Genomic DNA, 26,057 nt, shown 5'->3' with positions numbered 1-26,057 from the left:
ACCTTTATCTTCACAAAATTTATTGAAGAGATTATACTCATATTCTTCTCCTCTATCAGTCCTTATTCTTTTAATCTTCTTATCAAATTTATTTTCTACTTCAGTAACATATTGCTGAAATTTTTCAAAAGTTTCATCTTTAGTCCTAAGTAGATATACCTTAGTGTATTTAGAATAATCATCAATAAAGGTTATGTAAAATCTTTTTCCTCCTCTAGTTGGAGTGTTTTTTAAATCTCCTAAATCAGAATGAATTAATTCAAGCAATTCAGTTTCTCTTTCTATTGACTTATAACTCTTTTTAGTAGATTTAGACTCCACACACACTTCACATTTATCATTCACATTTCCAAAGGTAATGTTATTTAACAAGCCTAGGTCTTTCATTTTCTTGATGTAAAAAAAATTAACATGTCCTAATCTACCATGCCATACATCAACAGAATCAATCAAATAAGCAGAAGATAAAGATGCATTTTCGTTTATAGTTTCGGTTACATTTAAGACAAATAAACTTGGTTACAATAACTTTTCCCAATGAAAACATTGTTCTTAGTCGTTACAATTTTATCAGACTCAAAATAAACCTTAACTCCAGCCTTTCCTAATAAAGAAACAGACACCAGGTTACAACCGAAATTAGGAACATGCAGCACATCATTTAGAGAAAGAACTTTTTCTTTGCCAACCACTGGCGAGGGTCTCGAATCACCCATGAATACTTGTTCTTCGCCTTCATTCAATGGAGTGTAGGAAGTAAATGCACTCTTATTGCCACAAATATGTCTGGAAGCCCCAGAGTTTACCATCCAGTCCTTTGCTCCCATAACCATATTGGTTTCAGACACAACTGCTGCAATAATATCTATCTCCACCAAGTTAGCATTTAGTTTAGCAGATATATCATTCCTTTTTCTAAACCTGCATTGATGAGCATGGTGTCCAGATTTTCCACAAACAAAACAAGTTCTTTTTCTTTTAAAATTAGGACCTTGGAACTTAGGTTTCTTATCATTTTTGAGATAAGGCTTCTTGGGCCTTGAACGAGACCCACCTGGTTTCCTGACTATTACATTTGCTTTGGAAGACATTTCCTTGGCCAATTGTTCTCAGTCTCTGACACGATTTTGTTCTTTAATTCTAATATGAACAATAACATCTTCAAGACTCGTGTTTCCTTTTGTGCTTCATGCTGTTTTTATAATCTTTCCAAGACTCGGGTAATTTTTCAATCAAACAGCCGGCTAGAAAAACCTCTTACACTATTATGTCTTCATTTTTAAGATCAGTGACCAACCTATGGAATCATGGATTTGGGATGACACATCCCTATCCTCGAACATTTGAAAGTGCAGAAAATTTTTTATAGCATATTTTTGTACTCCAACATCTTCTAACACATTTTTTATTCAGATTCTTCCAAATATCTGCAGCTTTTTTGTATGAACAGTAGACATCAAAAAGTTCATTTGACAGTGTACTCAGAATTGTGTGCCTATAGACTTTATTTCCATGTTCCCACTCTTTTAAGTTTAGTGTCAAAATCTTCAGATCCTTCTATCGGTTGACTGATTTAAATACTGAGCAAATTAAGCATATCCAATGCAGAATAAACACGCTCTTGCCATCTCTTAAAATGCATGATATTGAAACTCTCAATTTTAGAAGTATCAGGAATTGATCTAGCAGTAATCATAGCAAAATCCATAGTGATCTATTCTTAAGAATGTTATTAAAAGAACAGAAGGAAAGAAGAAAGAACTTATCGGTTGAGGCGTGATTTCACTGTTCTTAAGAATAGATCACGCCCCTTGGAGAATGAATCTCGGTGTAGCAGGTAATGGCGGCCTATCCTCCAGGATATAACAACCGGGTCACTCCAAGCGTACACTTGCAGATAAAGTGACACTAGCGAATAGTCTAGAATCCCTCAGAAACACAGAAAACAGAGAGTATGAAAAGGAGAAGATGAGATTTTTCTTGTGTTAATCCTCGGATTTGATAGGGTTTAAAAAGAGAAGAAAGAGGCGTTTATTTAAAGGACACGATATTTTACCAAGAGACAAAACAAAAAACGGTTAAAATTTAAATTCAAAAAAAACAAACGGCAAAAACAAGCCAGGCTCAAACCCAACTCCCGCACCCGCGCAGGGGGGGTTGTTGCGAACCCCGCTCCGCCAAGCCAAATTTCAGCCAAGACAAGCCAGGCCAACTTCGCTCAAGGCCAATTCCATTGCTTGGAGGCTTGGCCGAACCTTGGCCAACCATTGCAGCAGCCGACCCAACCCCGCACAGGCCCTCCGCAGCGCCCATGCGAGGTTCGGGTCCCTCAGCCACGACCGCACACGGGCGGCCCTCCGCGCGTGCCACAACCTGTGCGCAGCCCTCTGCGCACGCATCAGTCAGCGCGCGCCCGACAGCGTGCGCACCAGCCCGCACGTGGACCTCCGCGCGCGCTCAACCGGCAAAGCGCAACCCTCTGCGTGCACCAGCCAGCGCGCGGCCCTCCGCGCGCACCACTGCCCGCGCGCAGACCTCTGCGTGCGCACCAGCAACGCGCGGCCAACCGCGCGCGCCCACAGCCTACGCGCAGCCAACCGCGCGCGCACCAGCAGCGCACGGACAACCGCGCGCGCACCAGCAGCACGCGGCTCTGCGCACGCCCCTGCGCGCGCCCATTCAGCCGTGCGCGCCCCTGCGCGCGCCCATTCCGCCGTGCGCGCCCTTGCGCGCACACGCCCAGCAGCGCGCGCCCATTCAGCCGTGCGCGCCCCTGCGCGCACACGCCCCGCAGCGCGCGCCCCAGCGCGCGCCCATTCAGCCGTGCGCGCCCCTACGCGCACGCACCAGGCCGAACCCAAGCCCAAGCACACACTCGGCCAAACCCAGCTGGCCGAGCCACATGGCAGCAGCCCAACCAAGAAGGTTCGGCCAAAGCAAGAAAGAGTTCATGCCTAATCAACGGGGGAGTCCAAACCGGCTCTCCCATGGCTAACCGGCAAGCATGGACATGGGCGGCCAAGATGCATCAGGCCGCCAAATGAAGGGGCAGCACGCTGCCATGTCTTCGATCCGTGGGAGAAAGAAGCACGCCACATCATTGATCCTTGTGAACAGACACCTTCACCAAAGGGCGACACATGGCAAGGGACCACGGACACTTGGCGGAAGCAGCATGGAAGGTGCAACCAGCCCAAATCTGCACATTCCCAAATTGATTGGGCGCCCACCCATTCAAATGAGTTTGAATTCAAATATGGCTGATTAGAGGCCAAATAAGGATAGTTTGCTTGAGTAATTTGAATTCAAATTTTGAATTCAAATAAAGGCCACTCTTGGCCGATTAAGGAAAGGTTGGAATTCAAATTCAAATTCGAATTAGTTCCTACTAATTTCGAATTTGAATTCGAATTAAGCCCACTCATAAGCTGAAATTTCAGCACTTAGCATTTGCCTATTTAAGGGTGCCATTAGGCACTTTGTAATCATCTTTTGCGAAGTTAATCAATATTGATCTTTTGATCTTTGATCCCATAGGGGAATTCGGCCGAAAGGCCTTGGGCTATCGTAGGGATTCAACCCTCGATAGATTGGGCTAGCATCGGGATCATCATGTCCCTTTGTTAGATTATTTTTCTGCTCTTGTTTCCAGCATTCATTTTCTTTATTTTCTAGCCTTGTAATCCATTGCCTTTTGGAATAGAGAGAGTTCTTCAATCCATCCCCATTTATATTTGAATCTCACCTTGCCACACTCATCATCCTTGAGAGTTAGGATAAGGATTCCACGGCAATAAGAAGGAGTACGTTACCTACATCAAGTCGGTCCCAAGGCAATCCGCCAACACCATCTTCAACCTTCGGATGATTGGGCCGGGGATCGGGACCGCAAGTCCCCGGGTACCCAACAGGGGTCCCCTCTGCGCGTGATGATTGAGCATGACGCGCCCGGTTAACACGTTTTCGGATCGGATCTGCCAATTTTGCTTTGGACCTCCAATGGGCTCGTGCGCGCATGGGCTACTTACTTTTTTTGCTTCACCAGGTTAAAAGGTTGAAGAATATATAAAGACCATTTGAGTTTCATCTCTTTTCAATGTGGGACTAAAGAAAGTACACAAGACAAAAGGACAAAAAACAAAAGAAGGATAGGCTTGGAATTTTGAAATACTCCAACAGAAACTCCCCTCCATGGTTGTGGCCACCAGATCCACCTTCACTGCACAGGAACCCTATTAGCAGGCCTTCACAATTGTTGTTCAGGGACCTCCACTGAACAGATCTCTAATGGGATCTCCATCCTCACTTTCACATTAGCTATTGCTAATAAAAACTTCCTCTGTCACCATCATTGTCAAACACATTACTCTCGACTCCCATCAATATTTGGATCAGCAGTCACTGTTTTATTAGGCAAAACAACATTTCTTAGATAAATTTCAACATAAGGTAGATTAATAAATCCAGCAACCAGTGAAAGGTGCCAGTTTATATGTTCAAAACATCTTAATCCATTTGTAGCTTTATAGGTAATAACATCATTAATTATGATGTGAAGACTGCTAGTCACCATCTTGTCAACAAACCTAGGGAGGAATTGCCCTGAATCTCATACCAGGCATCTGTGTCATTTTTTCAGCTTAAGCCAGAGCGTTCTAATGTTTGATTAATCTAGAAATTATCAGCTATGACAGCAAGATTGAACACAATCAGAGGAGCATACATGTTTTCAAAACATTCATTATCCAGTTACTTACAGAAATTATCATGTCAGCTCTGCTTTCTCGTAACCCATTAACATGCCTTGCAACTGATGAGCCAGATACACATAATGCCTGCAAAGAAATGTTTAACAAAGGAATATTGGAAGAAGCTTCAAATGTTAGTGCAGCAACTAATCAACCACTGACACTTAGTATACAGAAAATTACTAAAACACAGCTAAAACACTTCTAAGATATAGCTTAAATGCTGATATCACTTGCCGATCTGAGGCAACAAGGCCAGGTTGATGCATCCAGATTATGGAAGACTTGAAATCATGAGTCTGCAAACATTGTTCTTTTTAGCTCGAACTTTCTTATAATTTTTCTATTTTTTTTTATTATGGTCTCATATGCTGAAAATAAATTCACCTATCATTCAGGGTTCTCTTGGAATTTTATATGAAAAATAACAGCATATCATTTGAGTCTCTATATAGTTTATTCTGCATAATGGAGAGCAGTAACATTGCAAATTTCTGTTCAGGATTCTTACCCAGAAAGAGAAGACAGGAGCCAAATGTTATTGTTCATATATATATATATATATATATATATGAATATATATATATATATATATATATGAATATATATATATATATATATATGAATATATATATATATATATATATATGAATATATATATATATATATATGCATTTAGCAGTTTAAATACATTTTCTTTTGCAACGTTTGATAAAGCTTGCAACTAGAGAAAATGATTTAAACAAAAATATTGAAGTTAAAAACCTTGGTAGTGCCCTCTCCATGGTAAATCTCTAATGGAAGTTTATTCAGCGGGGAAGATTTATACTACATGTGCAGGTCACTCTCATCATTAGTGTCTGGGAAGAATATGTGTGTCCTTGACTTGTTATTCACCAAAAACAGTAATTATGGTGCCTATTTTGAGATAATTTATACATTCTGAGGTTGGTGCATTTCTAAGATCCTTTCTCACAGAGCAGAGAGAGAGAGAGAGAGAGAGAGAGAGTCTTTGGAATGCACCAACCTCATACCACCACTTACAAATATCAATATTGCAAAATTTAAGATTTACCACCATTATGATAAATGTTAAAACATTAGCATTTATTAAATTAAAAGAGAAGTATTTCCCACACCCTTGTCCCCAGAGATATATCCAGGAGCTAGGATACATAAAACAAGTATCCAACAAAAAATCGAACCATCAAGTTGTCCATTGATATCCAAAGTATATTTTTTCTGCAAAATTAAATATTTTTAGCAAGACACTATCATGCAATTGGAGGACAAAGAGAAGGGGTTTAATCCTACGAAAGACTCCTCAAGAACTTCAAGGTTTATTACTGTATACAATTAGATCTAAATGTGAAAAAACAACATAAAACTACACAAGTAAGACATACTATAAAGAATGTAAATTCATAAGGGAGAATTACTAAAATATGAACAGGGAGAGTCATATTACAGTCAATGGGCTGGAATAGATCAAATCCCATTCTAGCTTAAGCAAACTCCCCTGTGTTTCAAGAGTGAACAAAATGGATACCCAAACCTTGTTCCCAAAATAGCCTTATTCCTAAAGTAAGGCCAAAGTTTTTAGTCTTGGATATGAGGTTTACCACTCTTTGGTCTAATTTTACTAGTCAAGGGTACAAATTTTACTAGTTTAATGTCCCAAAGATAACAGTATTGGAACGATAATTAGCAGTCTCATGCTCCAAAGTTACAAGACCTAGGTAGTACGAGCTTACTAGTCACTTACCCAATGCTACCAGTCCTCAGAACCAACATTTTGGATAATGACAACCAAACTTATTGGTCCTTTTGCTCTGCTTTTACCAGTCAAGGGTGTCAAGTTTATCAATCCTCAGCCCTGGAGTTACAACTGTGCTGCCAAATTAACCAGTCTAATTCCCAAAAAACAGAGGTATTGTGAATCAATATTACTAGTCTCATGCCCCAAAGTTTCCAGTCCTGGGTATTAAGCTCACCTGTCATTTGCAATTTTACCAGTCCTATGCACCAGAATTTCTGTTCACATTCAAATTGCACAGCCACAACGATTTTGATTGCAGGTATTTCCTGCAATTGGAACCATGGAGGACTTGCACTCCACTGATATTTGAAACACCAAATAATTTTCATTTATGAAAACCAAGAATATATTAAAATTGTTGTTAGATTTGGATGGAGAGGAACTCACAAGCCCTCTTCTATACTCTCCTCCATCCACCGTCATACAAAACCAAAGGGCACACAACAAAAACGTATCTCAAGCCTTTGCAACATAACCCACACCTCGATTGCCACCTTCATCCGCAGCCTTCAGAGGCAACACAGGTACCTAATTCCCCTTAGTCATACAAAATCTGGCCGGAGAACTTCAATGGCTAGCACTACTGTCCCATGATGATGGACTTCTTCCATACAGCCTTGCTGCCAACCTTGGGATGGACTTCTTCCATACAGCCTTGCTGCCAACCTTGTAGACCTTTCATGATACCATCTTGGCCACCCCATGGCCTAGCCACTGATAGAGTTGTGATGGAGAGAGAGAGAATGGGTTCTCTCCGCTCATGATTTCGATTGGCCAGGGGTGCTCTGAGAGGGTTATATGCAAATAGGACTATAGTAGGAAGAAGTGGGTACCATGGGCATTGAAATTTCCATGATTCATCTAACTGGAATTTTGTTCACTCTTTTGAAATACAGGGGACTCGCCTAAGCTGGAATGGTATTTCGCCCATTCCAACCAATTGACTGTAATATGACTCTTCCCCATACGTGTTTAATAATTCTCTCAAATAAATAAATATGACATGCATATGGACTAACTTGTGAACAAGGTCCCCCGTACCGGCATACCAGTGGGCGCCGGTACCGGTTCAGTACCGGTACCGAACCGAGCCAAACCGATACCATACTGGTGGGGCTGGTTCGGTCGGATTTCGGCCTCGACGTCATTTTTTTTTTGGAGTTCTCTCACTTTTGGATCTTTTTTTGATGTTTCTATGTTTAGGTTTAAGGTTTAAACTAAATGATGCATCTTATTACTTCCGAATGATTCAAATCATGAGATGAAGAACATAAAATATCTTCAAATTAAGATACAATCAATTACATAAATTTAAAACACTCTCGGATATCTAAAATCGGATCGAGTGGCGATGCTTCTCGTCAATATCTGGATCATTAGCATAATAAGAAGGCAGATCAACTCATCCCTCTAACCAAGCGACGTTGTAGTCTTGAATGCTCAATTTCCGAGGAATGCGCGTCCGGTCATAAGAACTCTCAGATCTCTCGCTGAAGCTCTGACTCTAAGAGGTGTCATATTGTTGATAATATGGCTGTGGAGGAGCCTATCAGAATATGCCGACATCAAAATCCGACCTGTAAGACCCTCCGGGCTGCGCAGGATAGTAGCCACTGGAAGATGACTCTGATGCACCATATCCAAAGGCTGGTTGAGGCCGCGGATAATAGTAAGACTCGAAACTTGATACATCTATGGATTCTACTCCACATGCGAGGTCATCTGTAGCTGTATCCTGTCCTCCTGAACAACCTCGAGAAGCCCGTCTTCAATATGCAATGATATCCGATCGGGGCCTATCGGATGGCCTACCCTGGTCCTTATCTTGTGTAGCCTGCGTAAACTGAGACTCACTGCTGTATCGAAGATCTACCTCCGGCTGTGTCTCATAAGTAGTACCATATTGTTCTCCACTTTCTTCATGGCTAGCAGATCCATCACCACCAGAACCTTCATCGCTGGTGGTCCAGATCTCCTCGACACTCTCCATTGGGGCCTTTTTCTTTTCTTTTCTTGTTTGCTAGGATTGATGGCCTCTTGAACGAGTCGACTAGGTACCAGAGCGTCCTCGTCTGAGTATCTCTCAATCATCTCTCTGAGAGGGTATATCGTACCAGTCATGTGGTGACTGGCTCTCCTCTGGCTGCAGCTGATCAGCTGTGGGAGTGCGTGGAATGTTGCGCTCAGCCTATTGCTGTGGATCGATCCTAGCCTCGCTGGTTATGAAGCCAGCTGGTTATGGAGGCGATCCTGGCTCGTCAAGCTCGGGCTCTTGCTGTTGGCCCACAAGCTAGCCGAGCATAAAATCGTCTTCATTTGTGAAAGTACTATAGATGGGATCTGAATACTTAAGCTCCACGTCCTCCTAAATGCATTTTAACCTCAACCACAGATTATAGTGCACATAAACAAAGTCGTTGAGGCGCTTTTGTGTCAAACGGTTCCTCTGTTTGCTGTGGATGAGGGCAAAAGCAGACCAGTTGCGCTCACAGTCACTCAAGAAGACCGTTTGGAAGAGGATCCGAATAGCTATCCGCTTAAGATTTTTTGCGGATCCGCCAAAATGAATCCACCATTTAGCTGCAAAAATATTGAATATTATTACATATATGATGGCCTCATAGTTGATAATTCAGCTGCAAAAATGTCTTGCTGATTTGTATTGTACGTGGATTCATAGTTGTCTTGCTCACGACAGCTAGTCGTTGTCCAAAGCTATAGCTGCCCTCTAAATAATTTGGTCTGTGAAAAAGAAGCGTGCTGTACTATGTTAATAATAGAAGATTCGATATACTTACACATGCTACTAAATCATACATATCTCTTCTATACATGATGCGGCGACTTCTGGATCAGGCTCCATCTTGTAAATAACATTACACAGAGCATCTAGAAGTTCATCATCCATACCAATTCGACTCTCGTACTGGAATATGCTGCACATAGACGAGACCATCTTAGAATAATTATACAAATACATCCATCAGTATAATTAAAGATGTTATCACTTACCTGCTAGATGCAAATTTCTACCCATTTGGGCTCCTCGCCGCCGTTCAATAATGTTGATGTACTCCTAGGCATGGTCTGGATCTAATTTCATGATCTGAACCTTTGCCTTCTCCATCATATGATACAGAAAATTCATCTGGGGGTACCTCTCGCTATCCATAGCCCGCAACACTTCATATAATGATTTGATAGTCTTGACTATCGCAGTGGCCCGCTGCCTGAATGACTGCCTTGTAACATAGTTTCCACCTTGCTCTCTTCAGTGTCAGCCCGAGCATATCTACTTTGCTGCCACTCCGGACTGGCAAACATCCGACTGGTATCGTTCATGAAGCTTCCCATGCTCCCAGCCAATATCACGCTCTGGGGGTTGCCCTCTCCTTGATGGCTCCATTCCTATGAGGACATCAATTTATTTTTCAATTTTGATAGGGAAAAGAAACCACACCTTAATTAGCCTTTGCTAGATTTTTTTTGGAAGAAAAATGACGCTCTCTCATCTCCTCAATATTTTTCATGCAGGCTCTACAGGATCCCTGTTGGATCCCTACCATTCCCTTCCCTTCCTCAATATTTTTTGGGCTGATCCCTACCCTTTCTTGCCTTCATCAACTTTTTGGCTAATCCCTTCCCTTTTTTTCCCTTCCCTAGTAGTTTCCTTCCCTTTCCTAAGTTTCCTTGCCTCGCCTCTGCTCCTCATTCAACTTTTATAGCTGAGCAGGGAGAGGCCATTTGCTGATTTAAATCGATAGCCAGACGCGTTGTCGGAAAAATGCGTGGTTGTGCCACTTTCGGCCACAACACTTCGCGTTGTGGCCGAAAGGAACACCGCGCATGGCCATTATGGCCACACGTTGTCGGCCGCAGGAGAAAAGCTCTTGCGTTGCGGTCAAAAAGGCCACAGCATGCGGGAGAAAAGTTTTGCCCCTGTACCGGTGCGAACCGGGCGTACCAAGCCAGTACGCACCGGTTCACGTACGGAACCAATTTTATATGATGTACCTACGCACCGATTCACGTACGGAACCGATTTTATATGATGTACCGGACCGGTGCCGATATGGAACCGATTTTATATGATGTACCGGACCGGTGCCTATTGGCACCGGTTTGGTACGGGCTGAACCGACCGGAACCGGTCCGTTCAGCATACCCTACTTGTGAAAGAGTATGCTGGAGAAGAAACAGATTTACGATAAAAAATTTTAACAAATATCTTAATTTAGATGGCAATGAAGTATCGCCATTATCCTACTTCGAGCTAAACCAGTTCATTAGATAGAGTGGCTCTTATAGAAGGAAGGATCTGCGGTCATGACAAGACAAATTAGCTTACCAGATCTAAAAATGCAATAAAATATTTCATAATTCCAGTAACCTTTATAACTAGCAGCACATAATGTAAATCAAGTTACAGGATAGTATGACTGCTAAAGTAACAACCAATGATAAAGTCTACCTCATATTTCAAAGATAGAATTCATCAAAAGGCAAAAAGTTCATTTAAACAACAAGCACTTGGATGGGTAAGGCTGCATATAAAAAACAAAATAATTTCAACACCTACACAGATGAGCTACACTATTTTTGGATATTTTAAAATCTTGATGAAATACTAAACTAAAAAGAAATATCCTATACAGGACACAATCATGGGATATAAATTTCAGTTTTTCCGGGAGAAAATCATGGTAATAAAAGAAATACCTGAATTTCAATAAGAAAAGTTCGAGAACCATCTACAATCACGGCAACTGCAAGGCCAGCTAAGATCTCAGAATCAGAATCAGAGTTATGCTCGCTTAAGAACATTTCACTGGGATTTGAGACAGCTTGCAGACCAGACTCAGACATTTCAAACACCCCAAGCTGATTTGCAGAAAAATGCACAATGAGTTCTTATATAACTGTTGTTGCTTGAATGATTTGCTAGAGTATTTGCAGTTGTGAGAAAACAAGTCAGTCTAAAATCAAAACAAGATAATGACATAGCCTCATGTGAAAGGCTTAGCCAGAAAACTCAAACAGAAAAAAGTAGTAGAAATCATTGATGTTTTTTTCTTAAATTACATAACTGATGGGATGGCTTGAGTCCTTTAGGCTAGATAAGGTCATATAAGACATAAGCAAATTTCTGACTTGGCATAATGTAAGCAATATTGACAAAGGGTTTCAAATCTCTAGGATATCTGCTAGAAAATTCGAAGATTTAAGATAACCTAACAGTATAAATCTTCCATGTTGCCCAGCAAAATGCTGCAGCTGCTCTTGATTTAAAACAGCAATAAGACATTATTACCGGCAAGGTCCAAAGTATCGGCAACAATACCCATAATAGTCAGGTACCAGTAGATATCAATACATAACTTACCATACTTAGGTATAGTATGGTAGCTGATGCTGGCATAGCAAAGGTAACGCCAGCTACCTTATGTTGCATACTAAGTACCAACCAACCACCGGTACAGCAGGTACATCCTAGCACATGATACTTGAAGCTCAGTATAGTTGCCCTCTTTTAATTTCTTTTGGCCTGTCAATAAATATGACTTGGCTCATTTGGGTTCTTCCATCCCTTTATGCAGAATAACATTTGAAGGTTCCACTACCAGGTGTTTCACTGAATCCATTTACGGCACCTACAACACCAGCTTATAATATATGCTTCAACCACATACAAGTTCTTTAAACCATCTTCTTTGATGGCCTTTTTGCAACTTGCTGATATTTTGTTTGTAATTTAGCACTTGCATAAATAAATCATGTTTAATAGGACCTATATACATTAGTCTTTCAACTTTTCTCCCCAACAAGACCTCCTTTAGGTTTAGAAATGATATATGCACTCGTGCAAGTACATATAGCGGTGCACTCACCTACGTAAGTGGACATGTTCCCCTCTAAATGCTTTAGAGTAAAAGGATGGAAGTGAAACCGGTTAGGCTGGTTCCCCAATCCCAAAACTTTCATTCCTCTTTCTTCTTTCCATCCCATCTCCTTCCACTTTCCCATGCCCTTCTCCCATCTGTAGCTGTTAGGCCCCTTCCGGCCTCTCTAGCTCTACCCTAGGATCGTTAATCTTCTCAATCTACATCACCCAATCACCAGAAAATGAAACCAACCACACCGGATGTCAGCTTAAATTTTCCATTATCGGAGAACCGAAAAAAAAGAAGAAACACAAAATGACCACCGACTCTGCATCAGTTTATCTTCTAAGATACTAAGCTTCCAAAATTCATGATTGAGACCTAGATACATGATTTGAACTTTAGAATACAAATGTTCAAGTAATGAATAAATTATGGCAACAATTCACTTTTGATGTCTTCAAAAGCAGCCATAATGCACTTCAATCTCTCAATATTTTCTTCTAAATCTTATCCACCTCTGAGTAACCTAATCAAAACCTCTCTTATTGTAGGTGCATTTCTTCATTATCATCCCTAGGGAATTAGAGGTTTGAAAATTTATCAAAGACTTTATTTATTTGGTTCTTCTATGATGGCCTTATTTGTGTTTGTTTTGATTCTTCTTTGAAGATGACACCAAGATATGGGTCCTCTTTTCACAATGGGAAATAGAAATAGAGGAACCTATTCGGTGGTCTTCTTGGTTTAGACTGTTTGATCGGTTCTTTGATCTACACTTTACTACGAGGACAAAGATGGAAAAGCCAACAAAGAGAAGAACTAATGCTCTGAAAACAATAAAAGTAGAGTCATCGATGTCTTTCATCCCATTCTTCTTGATCTCTGCAAAGCAATTTTCATGGGTTGGGGGCAATTATCCTTGATGGAAGGTTGGGTTTGGTGGGGCCATCAGGAAGGAAGATAGCCACTGATGGGCACTGAGTAGTGGTTGAGTGGTTTTTTTGACCATGGGCGAGTCAGGTAAGAGGGAAACGAATATGGAATGGCAAACAAATATGGTAAAGGCGGAAGGAGTGAAAACCGATTTCACTCATTTTCTAACTTTCAGAATTTAGAGGAGGATTTGCCTATACATTCATGGGAGTGATCGCACCACTTTATGTACTTGCACGAGTGCATAGAGTATCCCCCTCTTCAAGTTAGGACTATCCACATTTCTTTGGATTATTACACTTGCCTTCAGTGCTACATGGACATGGATATGAGAATCAATTCGGGCACTTGTCCAAGTTTCCGACTTGATAAGAGCCAAAAAAGGAGATACAAGGACACACAGGAAAAATAATTTTAGTTAAATTATATAATTATTTTTAAATATTATGTAAAAAATATTATAATATATTATTTGTTAAGATCTTTCACTATATATGTTTTTAAAACTTCCTGATTCATTAACAGATAGCAGAAAAAAGATATTTTGCAAAGCTATTTCAATAATTACATCAATAACCAATCTCTAAGGGAAAAAAGGTCACTCTAGAGTCTAGACATTATTATAATGGTTGAACTTATTATTGGAAGAGTCAAAATTTTCTACCCATATATAAAAGCTGAAATGTAAGATAAGTATCCAAGTGACCGACGTGTATACTTAGAGCTGGACTCTGACTGTACATGTAACACTGCTTGCTCTACGTGCTCATAACTTTTTGATCTAGTGCATCTACACCACACTCCTGTGCACCTAATTTGTTCATGCATATCTTGATTCAGGCACTTAATTACTTTTAGGTTCCTACCTTGTATCTAGTCTTGTCCTCCCACTGACCAGCAGGATTCCGATGAAAACACTTAGTGCATTGTCTTAACCAACGATCACACTAGATATAGATAGGAGACTGCTATGATACAGTTTCGACACTGTACTGTACCATACTGAATTGTATTAGTACACCAAAAAAATATTTATTTTTATTTTTATTTTCAATATTTTAAGCTTTTTTATTTAGTTTTGAATAGAAAATAGGGTTTTGAAAGTTGGGTTTTGATGTTTAAATGTAATACACATTAATTTTTTATGTTGTATATCTAAAAATGGTGTAGTGGCTACCTAATACATGTTAAATTACCTAAGTACAACATTCAAAATGTAAAACATTTATATTAAAATTGGAAATGCAACATACATGCATGTACTCAATTCCAAGTGTCAATATCCCTCAAACACATCTGAGTCAATAGTCAGGCCTTGTGACTTGATTCTAGCCTTGGTATTTGGCCCACTTAGGATCCTTGTAGCCTATCTATACTGGATAGCCATGCTAAAACTGCTATTCTATCGAATACAGTCATGGAAATCTATAAAAGGATTGAGCAAGGTCCAATCCACAGTCTGTTTGAGGCTTGGAAGGATGATCCCCACTTGAATACGAAGACTCAGAGAGAGCGCATCCATATGGGTCAAAAGCCAGCATAGGAGGATATGACTTGGTATAGGATGATGATCCTTATTGGGCCGACCCTCATACATTATCAGTCACCACCACTTGCACGAAATGGTGCTCCCTAATATTGCCAATAACCTCCTCCATCAAGCTGAGGATGTAGTCACTATCTTGCAGTCTATCCAAAGTATAAACTGGCTTTTAGAAGAATATTTTCTTGTCACAATATATAACAAAATTAATGCTTTGTCTAGTCAGGCCGAACCAACTAATACACATACATGTCCATCCATATGTGTGCCACTTGTTCTTATAGGATATTGTCCATATCTCTAATTCATCCATGTGCTCGTTAAGTAGCTCACTGTATGTCCCTCAAACCAAGCAGATCAACACCCTAACCAGCCTTCTACATTGCGTCGATCATGATGCGATGGTAGGTATTGCCTACAACGTTCGCTAGGATATGGCTAAAGTGGAACCACTTTCCAAAGCTCCTCCATATATCCTTCTTCTTACCCTTCAACATGCTATCAACTCTATTGTTGCTCCATGTCTCTGCTTAGAAAGGCATGTGGATCCAAATATACACTAGTTGCCTTCAATCCTGACACATCCTTGCTTTTCTTGCCTTCCTACCACTAAAGACCCTGAAACATGGATGTTATCCAACTTGGCACCTAGGACTTTGACTTAGGTCCTCTCAAATCTTGATCTATCATAGCAAACCCGGATCTACAACCCCCTTCATATAGTGAGGGTACATACTGGGCTATCTGCCTAGCCACCTCATCCACCTACAATTGCTCCCTACTAGCCCAGATGACAACCTAAACCTAGCCTCCTCCATGTCATCTAGGTCGGAGAGCATATAATATAGTGGATCTCTGAAGTGATAGGATGGTGACCCTACTACATTCCTGTCCAAATTAGCCTTTTTTTTTTGTGATCTCGAGTGCATCTGAAAAACTTAATGGACCTCCTAGAGACATTTCTTGCAAGCCATAATATCGAGAACCCCCAACAAGGTGTTACTTCAATCTAGTGACCCCATCCCCTCACTTGGAGGAACAGCACTTGCACCTCCAATTGTGACAACCATTTACTTTCTTTCCATACTACCACCCGATATCCTATTCTTACTCGTCTTGGATCCACTACTAACTGCCTAATCTTGAAATATTTAAAAGCACTCATCAATAATCCTAGAAAAATGTTACATCAATTATAACTAAGCATCTTATCCATGATTTTTCATGGATTAATTTTTTTATTTAAAATTAATCAAAAAACTTAAAAATTTTGCAAAATTCTAACAACAGTGCTAGTTGCCTCAAAAATTATTTCTTAAATTTTCATAACTTTTATTGCATTAATAATATAAAATTTATAAAAATATGTATAAATGACATAACTATCAATTATCAAAACAATATGGAACATGCTTCAAAAAACATGTCTGAAATCTCTTTACATGCTACTGAAATTTTATAAGTTTCTGAATTAATAATATTTTTTATTCATTTTTAATAAAATAGCATTAATTTTAAATCAAAATATCAAAATTTAAATTGTACTTTTAGCTAATGTGGCCTCTAATAGGAGGTACCAATTCAGCCTATATTAAGCACTGACAACCTAATTAATCTAAGAATTACTTTAAAGTTGGGCTTTATTTGAGAAGCAACTAATATGCTGAAAATTAATTAGTTTGTTGTCAAAAAGATAGCACAAAAATTTGGAGATCCTCAGCATAATAAATAATCTTTGAAATCTAACATCTTTATTTTTTTATTATTTTTATTCAAAACATATTTTTAATAAAAATAAAATAAATATCAAAAATTAAAAAAAATACAATTGCATAGATCAAAGATCTACGATATATCACAAAGGCATGCCAAAATACAAAAATTGGCATGATTTCTCTGTATTTTTTTCAATTTCTGCCCATTTGGATGTAACAAAAAATGAATATGGAAATTTTTGAATCAAACCTCCTGCTCAACCTTCCACTCTCGCCAACTCTTTCACCTCTCCTCTCTTTCTCCTGTCTTACCTTGAAAACAGAGTGAGAACAGGCCCTTTCTCCTTCAAGAAATAAGACCCCTAATCAATAAGGACCAATTCATGCTGGTTAGGGCACAAAACCATAACAGGCGGTTCGATACAGTACTGTATACCTTGTTCTTAACACCACTCCAATAAATTTCATATTTTGGATTTCTCATCCATTTTGTCCTCAAACTTATTTGCATTCCTTGTTCTTTGTCTTCCACTTCTCTTTTGGTGAATTGCTGCAAGTACCAAGTAGCCTGCCCGGTAAAATGCCATCCACATCCACATCAGGCAAAGTCAAACTTTATCAAAATATAAACTAGACAAACATTTTTCAATTGTCCAATCCCCATCCTTATTGATTATAACCTAAACAAACATATCCTGCTTCAACTCAGATATGTATGTACATTCCAGCCAGATTAAAATGTTGGGGCAGCTTTGGATCAGGAAAGAACCCAACATGAATGATTCAGCCCATCGGAACCCAGATTAAACAAGTATCCCAAGTTCCAAACAAAGTTCTCCAGAATCTTGACAACTAAGGATATGGGACAATTAATGATGTTAAGACTTCAAGACAGATCAAAGATTAGCATTTGACTTATACCTAACCATTTTGAAAAAGAGAAGACTAAATCAAGCATAGTACATAAGAATACAGATTTAATAAGTACATGACGAGGGAACAAAGAAATAGCATATGACACCTCATCTGTTGAACCAAGCGGTTCTTCACAGATCGCAACAACCGATAGGATGAGTACCTCTCCCCTGAAAAGAGAATAGTGTGCAACAATTAGTCCGTAATCTAAAAAGACAATGGACTATTAAAATTCATTTAAGCAAAAAAAAAAAAAAAAAAAGATGTCTAAAGCTTTTCTATATATACATGTGCAATTTACAAAAAAAAAAAAAAAAATCTACATGAACATGAAGGCTACATATCCTTCTTTCTAAGCACTGGCAATTGTAATGTACATCACCCCTCTAATTATGAAATAATTGGGATTATCTAGTAACCCTAAATTTCACATTCCAGAAAGCATAGAAGTCCCTTTAACAGAAGGCACATAAGTAGAATTGAAACTGATTATTTCAACCACAATAATTTGCTAATAAGAATAGTTGATGCAGACAACCAGAGTATAGGTGAAAGTAGTTGCTCTATATTCACAAAGAAAAAATTTAAAACAAAAAGTTCTATCGCTTGGACTTCTTTTTTCTCTCATGTAGTATGCTTATCGTCCGTATTTAATTCACATGATATGCTCATAGCGTGAAATAAATAACAGTGACAAGCTTGGAGTGTGCCTTCTGACATCAACTCTGACATGAAGAAAACCCAATAGCAAGATCCGCCGTACTGGTTACCGGTCGGCGTACCGGTGGCGGGCCGGACCCGTACAGTACCAGTCCGGTCGCGTCCGTACCGGCCGGTATGGCGAGCCGGATTTTGGATTCCGTTTTTTTTTAAGTGTTGTCTCTGTTGGATCTTAAATTTAAGTAAAGTTTAATGTCTTTTTATTGCTTTTTTCATGATTTTTGATTGTTTTATGTTTAAATTTAGGGTTGAAACCATAGATGATGCATGTTGTTACTTTCTCCCCGTTCCAAATGATAAAATAATACACAAAATATCTTCAAATTAAGATAACATATCATTTACATATATTTAAAGCACTCTCGAATATCTCAAATCGGGACGAGTGCCGATGGCTCTCGTAGATATCTGGATCATAGTATAGTTAGGCAGGAGGCAGATCAACCCAACCAGAAGAAACGCGCACCAGATTATAAGAACTATCGGATCTCTCGCTCACGCTCTAGCCCTGAGAGGTGTCCTTTGATTATGTAGGGGCCCATCCGATTATGGCGGAAGCAAAATCCGATGCACATATCCATATTCGTCAGGTGAGGCTGTGGATAATAGAATCTGTATCCATATGCGAGCTCATCTGCAGCTGTATTGTCTTCCTGAACGACCTCGAGGAGCCCGTCTTTTATATCCAATTATAAGAATCTATCAGTGGTCGACCGTGGTTCGTATCCGTGTTAGAACCCATAAATTTAGACTCATCGGTGAAATGAAGACCCCCCTCCGGCTGTGTCTCATAAGTACCATACTGTCCTCTGCTCCCTCCATGGCTAGAAGATTCATCACCACCAGAATCTTCATCGCTGCTAGTCCAAGTCTCCTCCTTGACACTCTCCATTGGGACCCCTTTGTTTTTCTTCCTGGCCCTCTCTTCTGGCTATATCGCCCTTCTCATGCTGAGCATCTCTCGATTCAGCTCTCTCGGAGGGTGTCTCGTACCAATCATGTGGTGACTGGCTCCCCTGTGCCTGCGGCTGATCAGCTCTGGGAGTGCGTGGAATATTGCGCTCTGCCCATTGCTCTGGATCGACCCTAGCCTCGGTGGCTATGAAGCTAGCTGATCGTGGAGGCAATCCTGGCTCGTCAAGCTCGGACTCCTGCTGCTGGCCTACAAGCCAGCCGAGCAGTGGATCATCGTCATCATTGGTGAAGGTCCTATAAATCATATCTGCATACTTGAGCTCCGCTTCCTCCTGAATGCACTTTAGCTTCAACCGCAGATTGTAGTGCACATAAACAAGATCGTTGAGGCACTTTTGTGTCAAACGGTTTCTTTGTTTGCTATGAATGAGGACGAAGGTGGACCAGTTGCGCTCACGGTCATTAGAGGAGACCGTTTGGGAGAGAATCCAGATAGCTATCCGCTTTAGATTTCTCGCGGACCTGCCAAAATGCATCCACCATTCAGTTGCAAAAATATTTATAAAAATTACATATATGATAGTTCCATATTACTAACCAAGTAATACTAGGTGAATGTCTTCCTGATGTGTGACGTACCTGAATTCATATTGTGTTTGCTAACGACAGCCGCTCGGCCAAAACTGTAGCTGCCCACTCTAAATATTTTGCTCTGTGAAAAAGAAACGTGTTCTACCATGTTAGTAATTGAAAATGCCGGTATACTTACACATGCTGGTAATTACTAAATCATAGTCACCCCTTCAAGACATAGGGCCGCTTTTTCTGGATCATGTTTCATCTTGTAAATCACATTACGCAAAGCATCCAGAAGTGTTTCATCCATACCAATTCCATCTATGTTGTACTGAAACCGGAGGTTTAGATAGTATGCTGCATATATACGAGACTATCTTAGCATAATTATATAAGTACATCCATCACTATAATTGTCAAACAGAGCCAGTGCACTGTCAGGCTGCCATCCCACGCCTCGCCAGCACCCGGCACACGCGCAACAGCTTGTTGCACGCATGCCAGAAGTGAGCATGGACATGGGCGGCAACGAGGGGCACCAGCCCATGCGTGCGCACCTGAGCGCGCGCATAGAAGGGACAGCAAGTGCAAGCCTCGGCCAATACTGCAATCAGCCAAGCATATTCAAGCCAATCAGGTCCAAAGCCAGCGCACGGGTCGAGCCAAGCCAAAGACAACACAAACAGTCCAAGCCCGCGCACATTGAACCCGGACCAGCCAGCGCATGCGCGCCCAAAAGCCAAACAAGGAAAGCCACAGTCGGCCAAGCCAAAGGCCAGGCCAAGGGACAAGTGGCAACCATCCGCGTGCAAGAGCAAACAAGGTAAGGCCCTGCAAAGCAGCACTCAGCCAAAGATAGCAGGCCGAGCCACATGGTAGAAATTCCAGCACAAGCACAGGGCCAAACAAGGAAGGATCACGCGCAGAATCAAAGAAGGAGCCCGCAGGCTTTTCCATAGAGATTTGGCAAGCGAAGGCATGGGCGACCAAGATGCATCAGGCCGCAAGATGGATGGAGGGCAGAATGCCAAGTCACCGATCTGCGGAAGAACAAGCAGCTGGATCCGCGTCCCGGCTAACCAAGAACCGCATCCCAGCCATCCCGGGAGTCTATCCGGCCAACCAACAAAGATCCCAAAATCGGGCCAACCGCGGACAAGTGGCAGCATCCGGCAACGACACAACGCACCCGACTAACCGGGCAACGCATCCCGTGCGTCCAAGCAAATCAGCACATGGCCGAAAGGGGCCAAACTTAATTAGACCCCCTTGCGGCTAAGTTAGAATCTTTTCAAATTTTGAATTCATTCCGCAAATAAGCCAAGGCATTAAGCCTATATAAAGGAACCATTAGGACCCTTTGAAGGATCTCGAATTAGCTTTGAATTGTCATTTATCTTCTTGTAAGGGTTATTCCTTAGGTCCTCCTAGGTGAAAATTTTGGCCACAAGGCTGGGCTAGGTGGGGTAAACCAACTCCCCTTAGATTGTTCTAGCAAGCAAGGTCCCTTCCCGATCTTGCAAAGATCCTTGTTAATTCGTTGCTTATTGGAATAGAGTCATTTCTTCGTATTGAGCCCAATACTTGATTCTTTCCATCGCTGAGCACCTACATTAGAGTAGCATAGGCGTGGTCCAAAGGCAGCAAGAAGAGAGCGCGTTACCCCATCAAAGTCGGTCCAACACATCTTCATCCTTGGACCTTGGCGCAGGGTTTGGGACTGCAAAGCCCCGCGGCCAACACGCAGGCGCGTGGGCGAGCGCGCAGCAGCCGAACTCGCCGCACTGTAGCAGGCGGGCGCGCGGGCGCGGGCGCGCGGGCTGTTTGGCACACGATCACTGTAGCTGGCGAGGTTCTTGCGGCCGACCTTGCCGCACTGTAGTAGCGAGGTTGGCCGCTGCAAGACTTGGTTGCGGCAATGCTTTGGCGGGTCTGCACACGCGGCGGGGCTCGGCCAAGGTTGGGCATGCTCGCCGAGGCTTAGGCGCACGGTTGGCTCGGCGAGGTTGGGCGTGCTCTGCCGAGGCTTGGCATGCATGGGCACGGTGTGTGCGGCACAGGCATGTCTCGGCCAACCATGGATGTGCTTGCCGAATGAAGGGGCTTGGTTAAGGCTTCTAAGCAAAGTAGTTGCCTTGGCTTGACCCTCCGTTGGCCTCTCATGGCCCGATGTCCTTGTTGGCATGCCCACTTTGGCCTTTGGTTGGCACATGGTCCACACCACAGAATTTTTTTGCAAAAAAATCGCTGCTTCCTCTCTTAATTCCAATGACATTCTGTTGTTTATAAAAATTAAAGATTAAACCACAAGCCACGACCCCACCACTCATTTGAAAAAAAATGAAAGCAAAAAATGTACTCCAATCCCCACCTCAAAGCAAAAAAGTAATATTCAAATTCGTATGTGCATGTGCATCTCACATGCAGAACAATACTATGGATAAGTCAAGCTTAATAGGAATAGATGCTGTTTAAATCACAAGTGCAGCCAAAATCATGAGATATACCTACGGCTATTATATCCTTTCAAACTTCCAACGTTATGACAATAGGATGATGTTAGTTTCATGATGCTGCCTCATTTTCCTTTTGCAAATATGCATGTGGCATCACTATAAAAAATGGAAAAGATGCATCATAAGCATCTCGTATCCACTGCAATTGCTTATCCTAATATAGCAATTAAAATCTTCAAAGAACCAAAAAGCAAGTCATGTTTATACAGTTCTTATTGCAAGTAACATGATCATAAATCATAATCATCTAGCCTTTTTCCAACTATTTGGGATCAGCTTTACAGATCCTCATTCACAAGTATTGCAATATACCACGATAAACCTGTTTAGAGCAATAAGAGACAAACCTCCATATATAAAACAACATCCACAATATGCTCCAAATACGAGGTCCAGCGATATCTCCAGATTTTGTAACATGTCCGATCTAATACGATTGAAGATAATAGACATGATCAACCCAAATGAGGTACAGAAGACAGACAATATTTAATAAAATTGATGGATTGAAAGACATAATGAAAGCACATATAGTTCCATAGATTTAACAATCATGAAAACTTACATGTATCTAATACCAAATATCATGCAAGTACATAAATCATCACATGTATACCACATGGAGTTATAAATAGGTAATATTGATGTTGACATCTGCAGCTGCAACTAAATGTATATCACACGACTTGCAGACAAAAACTTCTTCGGACAATTGCACTCATTACAACAGGATTTCTTAATTAAAAAAGTATTGTACTTGCTCAGAAGCAAATTCATAAATGCATTTGTCACACTTATGCCGCTGTTAGGAATAAACTCTACCCTTTCACATAGTTAATATTTCCATCAATCCATCAATTAGACCCAGAAGTTTCCAACCCTTGCAAAATCGACTGTTTCTTAGAGATATAGATTAATAAGTATCTCTGACATAATTGTATCTCTATCATGGCATTCATAAACTCGAAATATTTTTTCTTGCAATCGTTCAAAAAGGAATAGTTTGTTTTCAGTGCCCTTCATGAAAATAGAAAGTGAACAAATTTTTAATTGTATCAGAATCAATCAATTTCCAAGTTGTTCAGGTATCCAAAGGTCTTAGATTCTGTCACTTAAAGATAAGCACATATTATATCAAAACATAAATTTTCAAGTTTTGCCAATATATACAACCCAACCACTTATGCAATTCAGCCCAAATAATGTTGACAATTTACACATATCCTTCTCTAAACTTTCAAATTTTATATGTTTTATTTGTTCATTTATCTAAACTTTCATTAACTTTTGAATTTTTCGCAAAATTGAAAGCTCTGTACCTATTGTATCTCATTATCATCGAGTTTTAATTAGGAAACTAAATACTGAAAACAAGGCAGTACAGCATCACAAAATACAGCATTGCTTTTCGAATGTCAAAGTAAAATCCATATAAACCTCCTTTAACCATTTTCTAACTTTGACTTGACATGAATATGAGCTGGTGCAATTTGAAAGGGTAACATGATAGCATCTGTAAGATTACTGAAGTAAAGACAGATAACAGATTACGTATAAATTTATTAGATCAAACGACATTTTTGGGAAAAATAAACAGAAGTAAAATTCATGACCAAATGGTTAGAACAGAGATAGGTCTCTTCATGTGTTCTTACAAGTACTGCACTATAAACTGCAAAAGAAGTAGCAACATTTTCCAAAGTATTAAGCCTATGTCTATAGCAAAATGTGGAATTTTACCATTCATAAATCTTTTCTTGTCTATATAAAGTTGCTATTTGACAAATTGGGAGCATGTAGATATATATAAAAAATGGAGATATAGGAAAGGGAATTTGAGAATCTATTTGCTTGCAGCAATCCTTTCTGGCCAAGTGAAAAACCAATGCAGAATTACTGAAAACAGAATATAGACCAAGAAAAATAATATTATTATCAATGCATGATGAAAAGCATGATGAAAAAAAGAATAAGATAAATAAAATCAAAATAGAAGAAGAAAATGACAAAGAAACCTCATCAAGAGGATAAACTACGAGTTGCTGAGTGAGATTTATATGGAAGATCAGATGAATGGCGAGGACTGCAATGGCCCACCAACCACAACTCAGTTCAGCAGTTACAAAGCACATATATACTGGAGAAGTTGCAGATACAAAAGACTATTGTCTTAGCATCTGCCAGATCAGGCAGAAATGCGACATCGCATTCAAGCGAGAACCACATATCCCATTGACTGTAGGCTTATAAAGCTAGATGTACTACCAAGAAGATTTATAGCAAGTTATCCACCATAGGAGATTGATCTCGCGGTCCTTTACATGTATATCACCCCTCAAAAAAGAATTTATAGCAAGGTTTGTAAAACTGGTAGCAAGAACTATCGGTATGTTACTGGTTTGCATGGTATGGTCATACAGACGCCATATCGAGATAGGCTTCCAGTATTTTTCACTCCCAACTGCAGTATCACCAGAGACTAGGAGATACATGTCGGTACCTGGGATTATAGGATGGCTGTGCTTAGTTCAGATAGGTACAGACCGATTCAGCTTATATACTGAACCAAACTCGGCACAACACTAGCACCTTACCGGTACAATATGGTACGAGTGGTACAGATCAGTACATGTCGGTAAGGCAAACCTTGATATATAGAGAGTGAAATCAGCAATGTTAGGCATTCCATCAAAGAAGAAATAGACCACAAGCAGAGCAGCATGTTATGCTGAAAACTTTATTTACAAAAGCAACATGGTAATAAAGCTTTATGTGCCAAATCAAAGATAAAAAATGAAACTAAAGAGATAAAAATATGAGCATACGAAACAAAATAAACATACAAGTGAACTTCTGAAGAAGAGAGCCACAGTAGCTCGGTACGAGACAATTACTATGAATCAATACTTTGAGTTAGAATACACATGACCCTTGGTTCATTTTTGGGCAGTGCAACATAGAATACAAAGTTCACTTAGGACAAGAAATTCTCAGCTATATTTAAGTGAATGAAGGTACAATAGATACAAAATACAAACATGCAGTGAGAGTTTTCTAAAGATTGTGCAAACTGATTTTGTGGCAATGCACACAGTGATCTATTTCCTCAGGAAATCTACCTAATAATAGAGTAGCAAGATAGGAGGAAGAAGCAACAACAAAGAATTCTCATACTCATAGAACAATGGAGAAGAGAACTAGAAATTTCATTCAATTAAAGATGTCCCTTACAATGGCTAGGCACCACTCTTTGTAGTTATAGAACTCCTTGAACCTACCCACAAATGTATCCACATTCATTTCTTGCTGAAACAGTAAATAAGAAAAAATATTCTCCATAATATGCTAGGACTTGATTTGGTGCAAATATGGAAAGTGGTTGTAAAAATAAAAAAAATCCCCTAAATATGCCTCTTGATTGGATAAGATCTCTGACTGATGATATTAGATCCTTCCATGCCTAGACTTTATTGATACCAGAATTATTTAATTACATCTCCAGAATTATTTTCCAATTTATAGCTGACTACTAGCACTGACTTAGGTCAAACCAAGGTACATGGAACCGACGTACCGATGGAGACCGGTACCGGTTCGGTACCGGTTCCATCGAAAAAAAAACCCCGATGTGCGCGTGCGTCAACGCGCGCGTCCACATTTTAGCCACAGAGTGGCATTAAATGCCCACGCAGGGCTGCGTGGGCTCGCTGCCCCGTGCGGCACGGTTCCCTGCACGTAGAATCACGCCGCAGGTGCGAGCGGGACTATGATT

At 40.4% G+C, this 26,057-nt stretch overlaps 1 protein-coding gene across 1 annotated transcript in view; it reads right to left on the bottom strand.

The window, feature by feature from the left end:
* LOC103697534 (DNA repair protein RadA) overlaps nucleotides 1–26,057 on the bottom strand; it is a 57,530-nt gene that overhangs the window by 7,761 nt on the left and 23,712 nt on the right. The window contains 7 exon segments of the mRNA XM_039129310.1: nucleotides 4,758–4,835; nucleotides 11,287–11,448; nucleotides 17,665–17,681; nucleotides 17,684–17,728; nucleotide 21,915; nucleotides 22,633–22,670; nucleotides 22,673–22,712. Coding sequence (XP_038985238.1) covers nucleotides 4,758–4,835; nucleotides 11,287–11,448; nucleotides 17,665–17,681; nucleotides 17,684–17,728; nucleotide 21,915; nucleotides 22,633–22,670; nucleotides 22,673–22,712 — 381 coding nt within the window.

The sequence above is a fragment of the Phoenix dactylifera genome, chromosome 8 (genome assembly GCF_009389715.1).
Source record: "Phoenix dactylifera cultivar Barhee BC4 chromosome 8, palm_55x_up_171113_PBpolish2nd_filt_p, whole genome shotgun sequence".
Classification (NCBI taxonomy): Eukaryota; Viridiplantae; Streptophyta; class Magnoliopsida; order Arecales; family Arecaceae; genus Phoenix; species Phoenix dactylifera.
Note: the sequence above shows the minus strand (reverse complement) of the source record. Positions and strands in the feature narration are given on the sequence as shown.